This window comes from Aquarana catesbeiana, linkage group LG06 (assembly GCF_042186555.1).
Source record: "Aquarana catesbeiana isolate 2022-GZ linkage group LG06, ASM4218655v1, whole genome shotgun sequence".
In the NCBI taxonomy this organism is placed as follows: domain Eukaryota; kingdom Metazoa; phylum Chordata; class Amphibia; order Anura; family Ranidae; genus Aquarana; species Aquarana catesbeiana.
The window spans coordinates 6,433,253-6,439,906 of NC_133329.1; the positions used below are offsets into that span (position 1 = coordinate 6,433,253).

The 6,654-nt window shown below is 44.3% G+C and overlaps 1 protein-coding gene across 1 annotated transcript; it reads left to right on the top strand.

Moving 5' to 3' along the window:
• Window positions 1-3,670: 3,670 nt before the first annotated feature.
• On the top strand, window positions 3,671-4,711 carry LOC141147433 (taste receptor type 2 member 40-like). Its single transcript, XM_073634669.1, has one exon. It carries the CDS (start codon window positions 3,671-3,673, stop codon window positions 4,709-4,711), a length of 1,041 nt encoding a protein of 346 aa, XP_073490770.1.
• The last annotated feature ends 1,943 nt before the right edge of the window (window positions 4,712-6,654 follow it).

Here is a 6,654-nt window from a genome sequence, read left to right on the forward strand (position 1 = left end):
ATGGGAAACTCTGAAATGAAGGTAAAATTATTTCAGCCTTTAGAACCACTTTAAGTATTTGAGAGGCCTCACCTCCTTTTATCTTTGGACGTTGCTATCCCAGAGAAAGACTGGAAGGATATGCCCATCCCATGCAGGATATGCTCATCATATGCAGCCTGTGCCCATCATACAGCCTCTGTGCCCATCATATACAGCCTCTGTGCCCATAATATGCAGCCTGTGCCCATCATACAGCCTCTGTGCCCATCATATACAGCCTCTGTGGCCATAATATGCAGCCTGTGCCCATCACATGCAGCCTCACTGTGCCCCATCATATGCAGCCTCACTTACTTACCTTACAGGCAGCTCCGCTCGGGCTGTGCATTCCACGGAGCTGCTGACGTCACTTCCAGTTTCCCTCTGGAACAGGGAAACCGGAAGTAACCTCTTAACTAGAACAACAAAGCTCCTGCCCGTACAGGCAGAAGCTGTTCGGCGCTTGGATTGCGCCACAAAGCAGGTTAAAAGCCTGCAAATGAAGTGCCTCATCTGCAATCTCGTGATTGCATTGATGCGGTGCTTCCTATAGTGTACTGTGTCTGGCGCCCGAACACAATGCACTTAAGGAAAAATGTTTTCTATTTTTTTTGTCCCATCATATGCAGCCTCGGTGCCAATCGTATGCAGCCTGTGCCCATCATATGCAGCCTCTATGCCCATCATATGCAGCCTGTGCCCATCATATGCAGCCTCTGTGCCCATCATATGCAGCCTCTGTGCCCATCATATGCAGCCTGTGCCCATCATATGCAGCCTCTGTGCCCATCATATGCAGCCTCTGTGCCCATCATGTGCAGCCTCTGTGTCCATCATATGCAGCCTCTGTGCCCATCATTTGCAACCTATTGCCATCATATGCAGCCTCTGTGCCCATCATATGCAGCCTGTGCCCATTATATGCAGCCTGTGCCCAACATATGCAGTCTCTGTGCCCATCATATGCAGCCTGTGCCCATCATACAGCCTCTGTGCACATCATATGCAGCCTGTGCCCATCATACAGCCTCTGTGCCCATCATATGCAGCCTCAGTGACGCCCCCTGCTCGCCATCTGACCAGCACACACTTACCCCATCCTGGTGGCCGGTTAGGCAGGGGGTAGACACACCTGGGTGGACTGCAAGTGCAATGCTTTGCACTCCAAGCCCACCTTTTTTGAAGTGTATTAGAGCTTATGACTCTAATCAGGTGCTTCAAAAAAATACCCCGCCGCTGGAATTGAGGCGCTGGGCATTCCGAAAAGGGTCAAGAAGCCTGAATAGGGAGTGGCTACAGCGGCCATGGATAGAATCATGCAATCCACCCACTGGACCGGCACCCAGCTCAGCCTCTTAGCGAGTCGCTGAGAGTCTGAGCCGGCCGCTCCCACCCCCTCCACAGCCAAAATTCCTATACATCTTTTTTAAGCCCAGTTATTGGTTTGGGGCAGTTGCAGTTTGTTTGTAACTTCACATAAAAAGCCTTGTCTGTCCCCCATCGATATTCTTGTGACATTGATGGAGCTTGTGACCACCTGTGACCAGGGCTTTAGATATGTTGTTGGCGAAGATAGCACTAGATGTCCTGGGATGGTGAATACTGTACCCCCATGTCCTCCCAACGGTTATCCCTCTGTAAGTCCTTGGTGGCTTTGCTATGTCAGTGGCAAAGTCCTCGCTAGATCCAGATACCCCTGCCTGTTTGGGGTTCCAAGTAGCATCATCAGCTGTACCAATTGCTTGTATTCCCGTTTGTAATTTTTCGGATTTTGTAAAGTACAGTGCCTTGAAAAGTATTCACACCCCTTGAAATTTCCCACATTTTGTCATGTTATAACCAAAAATGTAAATGTATTTTATTGGGATTTTATGTGATAGACCAACACAAAGTGACACATAATTGTGAAGTGGAAGGAAAATGATAAATGATACAAATAAATATGTGAAAAGTGTGGGGGGTGGGCATTTGTATGGCACCCCCCGGAGTCAATACTTTGTAGAACCCCCTTTCTCTACAATTACAGCTACAAGTCTTTTTTGGGGATGTCTCTACCAGATTTGCACATCTAGAGAAGGACATTTTTGCCCATTCTTCCTTGCAAAATATCTCAAGCTCCATCAGACTGGATGGAGAGCCACAGATTCTCAATATGACATTCTAACACATGAACATGCTTTGATCTAAACCATTCCATTGTAGCTCTGGCTGTATGTTTCGGGTCCTTGTCCTGCTGGAAGGTGAACCTTCGCCCCAGTCTCAAGTCTTTTGCAGACTCTGGTCAGGTTTTCTTCTAAGATTGTCCTGTATTTGTCTCCATCCATCTTCCCATCAACTCTGACCAGCTTCCCTGTCCCTGCTGCAGAAAAGCATCCCCACCACATGATGCTGCCACCACCATGTTTCACGGTGGGGATCGTGTGTTCAGGGTGATGTGCAGTGTTAGTTTCACCCCACACATAGCGTTTTGCATTTAGGCCAAAAAGTTCAATTTTGGTCTCATCTGACCAGAGCACCTTCTTCCACATATTTGCTGTGTCCTCCACATGGCTTCTCGTAAACTACAAGCAGGACTTCTTATGACTTTCTTTCACCAATGTCTTTCTTCTTGTCACTCTTCCATAAAGGGCAGATTTGTGGAGAGCACGACTAATAGTTGTCCTGTGGACGGATTCTCCCACCTTTGCTGTGGATCTCTGCAGCTCCTCCAGAGTTACCATGGACCTCTTGGTTGCTTCTCTGATGAATGCTCTCCTTGCCCGGCCGGTCAGTTTAGGTGGACGGCCATGTCTTGGTAGGTTTGCAGTTGTGCCATTCTCTTTCCATTTCTAGATGATGGATTGAACAGAGCTCTGTAAGATGTTCAAAGCTTGGGATATTTGTTTATAGCCAAACCCTACTTTAAACTTCTCCACAACTTTATCCCTGACCTGTCTGGTGTGTTCCTTGGCCTTCATGATGCTGTTTGTTCACTAAGGTTCTCTAACAAACCTCTGGGAGCTTCACAGAACAGCTGTATGTATACTGAGGTTAAATGACACACAGGTGGGCCCTATTTACTAATTAGGCGACTTCTGAATGCAATTGGTTCCACTAGATTTTAGTTAGGGGTATCAGGGTAAAGGGAGCTGAATACAAATGCACGTTACACTTTTCAGATATTTATTTGTATCATTTATCATTTTCCTTCCACTTCACAATTATGTGCCACTTTGTGTTGGTCTATCACATAAAATCCCAAATAAAATACATTTATGTTTTTGGTTATAACATGATCAAATGTGGAAAATTTCAAGGGGGTGTGAATACTTTTTCAAGGCACTGTACATGTATCTCCAGGTGATCCCCCCACACAATCTATCTATGTATACCTTGTGGTCACTGCTTCAGTGTGCAAAGTGATGTTTTCTTGCTTCTTTCTGTCATGCCTTTATGATCTTCAATAAAGACCATTTTTCTCTGTAAAAAAAATCAATAGTCAGACTGCTGAATGTACAAAATGGTCAGTAAGAGACTAACAACCTTCCTCCCTGAAATGGTTAAATGCTTTGGAATCATGGAAATGATTTAAAAACTGTTTACACAGGTTGCTCCGTGCTTTAGATGTTGGTATTGAAATAAAATCCATCCCGGTTATGCAAAGTCAATCATGAGACGGATCTCTGAAGGCTTTTTCCATAATTTTTCCATAATTCCAACTCTAAATATATCATTCTGTCTGCTATCACTGGACGTGTCCCGTCATCTCTGCCTGGAGCTCACACCAAACCTCAACATGATGACTCCTAACTCCATTTATTGTTTAATAGCGGCAGTCTTGGGACTCGGCTTGGCAATCCCTTCTAACACTTGTATTGTGATGGGTAACCTGGACATCATCAGAAAGAAAGGGAAGTTGAGTCCCACCGATGTGATCTTTCTGGGGAAGGGAATTGTGAATCTGATTCTCCCTTGCTTGTTGGTTCTCCAGGGACTGAACCTTGTCTTGTCTCCTGAAGTCTCCTCATACATCAGAGACCTACGTTTAGTTGATAAGATATCACTTTACTTCCTAAAATATTTCAGCTTCTGGTTGACCTTCTGGCTCTCCGCTCATTACTGTACCACCATCACCAATCTCAGCTATGGGTTCTTCATCTGGGTAAAGAGAATTGTGTCCAATTTCCTGAGTCAACTTATATTCCTGACAGCACTTGTGACATTCATTATGAGTGTCCTGGTCGTCCAGGCTTTCAGTGAAGAAAGTTGTATTCAGTCTGCTAAGAATAGTACAGAAACCCCTGCTACCTATATCTTTTACCAAGTCAGCCTCTCCTATTTTGTGCCAATGACCTTCCTAGGCATCATTCTGCCATTCTGCCTTAGTCTTCTGTGCCTGGTCCTCACTTCCTCCTTTCTGCTCAGACACGTCTGGAGGGTGAAGAATAACGACTCCGGACCAACACGTCCAAATCTTCAGGCTCATGTCACTGCACTGAGGACAATCTTCTTCTTACTTCTCATTTTCACATCCTCCATCATGCTGCAGGTGCTTATTTTTATCAAAAAACCCACAGAGTCCACAGACCCAATAGATAGGGTCACCTGGACTTTTCGATCATTATCTCCATCGGTGGAGGCTGCCGTCATCTTCCAGGCCAGCAGCAAGCTGAGAAGGATCATTCTGAGAAGATTCTGGACCAGAAGCTGAAAGAACAGTAATGCCGCATACACACGATCGGACATTCCGACAACAAAATCCATGGATTTATTTCCGACGGATGTTGGCTCAAACTTGTCTTGCATACAAACGGTCGCACAAATACCAAACGTAAGAACGCGGTGACGTACAACGCGTACGACGAGCCGAGAAAAATGAAGTTCAATAGCCAGTGCGGCTCTCCTGCTTGATTCCGAGCATGCGTGGCACTTTTGTGCGTCGGAATTGTGTACACACGATCGGAATTTCCGACAACAAGTTTTGTTGTCGGAAAAACTCGAGAACCAGCTCTCAAACATTTGTCGTCGGAAATTCCAACAGCAAATGTCCGATGGAGCCTACACGTGGTCGGAATTTCCAACAACAAGCTCACATCGAACATTTGTTGTCGGAAATTCCGACCGTGTGTGTACGCGGCAAAAGACTTAAAATATGTAAATGTCCTTTACCTTGAACCTTGAATGTCTGAATATATATATACATATACTTTAAAGTGATTGTAAACCTTTTTTTTTTTTTTTTTAAATAAACATGTAATACTTACCTGCTCTGGTAAGGTTTTGCATAGAGCAGCCCCGATCCTCCCCGCTTTTGGGGTCCCCTCTTCTCAGTGTTCAGCCATAGGAAGCAGATTCCTGTTGTGACGCACCTGCAGGCTCGATCCAGAGCCAAGTTGCTACATCCATGGACGCAGACAGCATGGCTCGTCCCCTCCCCCTCCCCCCTGTCACAGGAGTTGATTGACAGCAGCAAGAGCCATTGCTATCACAGTCTGGCCTGTGAGGAGGGAGAGAGCGGAGAGAGCCACTGCTGGATCAAGACCAGACTCAGGTAAGTATAAGGGGGGGGAATTCTGGCACAGAAGGTTTTTTACCCTAATGCAGAGAATGCATTAAGATAAACATTGTCGCTCTCCTTTGAGTACAATTTTTGTGCACATCATTGTGCACTCTCCTATGTAGATGAATGTACTATGCAGTGTTAATTTAGTCGACTAAAACGACTAAAACATTTTAGTCGACTAAATGAATATTATTTTAGTCGACTAAAATACGACTTAAACTAAAACAACTGAGATGACTAAAATGGGGCTAAAACTAAAATGCCAATTTAGTCAAAAGACTAAAACTAAATTGAAATTTGACTTCAAAATGAACACTGGTCTGTAGTGCATGTTCATACCTCAATACCATAAATAATAACATATTAGATTTTTTTCACTCCAGCTGTATATAATGTGTTTGGAAATTGTAGAGAAATGTTAACTAATGCATTACAATTTAATTACACCCATTAGATTTTAGACGACTAAAATTAGTTTTGGTCGACTAAAATGTACTGGAGACTTAGTCGACTAAATACGACTAAAACTAAAACAATTGCAGAAGACAAAAATGGGACTAAAGCTAAAATGCCATTTTAGTCCCAAGACTGATGCCGCGTACACACAGGCGGACTTTTCGACCGGACTGGTCCGACGGTAGGGCAGCTTTTGGCTACTGGCTATGAACTTCCTTATTTTAGTCCGGTGTACGTCATCACATACAACTCCGTCAGACTTTGTTGTGATCGTGTGTAGGCAAGTCTGTTCGTTCGGAAAGTCCATTGGAAGTCCGTTGAAAAGTCCGTTGGATAGTCCGGTCGAAAAGTCTGCTCGTGTGTACGCGGCATAATACTAAAACTAAATCGAAATTTGCTGCCGAAGTTAACACTGGTCTATGCCAACGTGAAACCATGTGGATATATGAGCTCAATACTCTTTCTCCCAATGGGTTGAAGGAGGAACTTGAAGTTCATACAGTTATATAATATACCTTAGCTGTTTTCATCCGTTTTTTGCATTCTCTGAGCTAAAGACATTATCTGTGTATTTAAAATGTTCTATTATTATTTATTATTAATAAGTGGCCCATGCAGGTACGTGCAGTCTCCAG

What these genes read in the sequence shown, in the direction of transcription:
- LOC141147433 (XM_073634669.1), top strand. Translation starts at nt 3,671, where the DNA reads ATGAGACGGATCTCTGAAGGCTTTTTCCATAATTTTTCCATAATTCCA.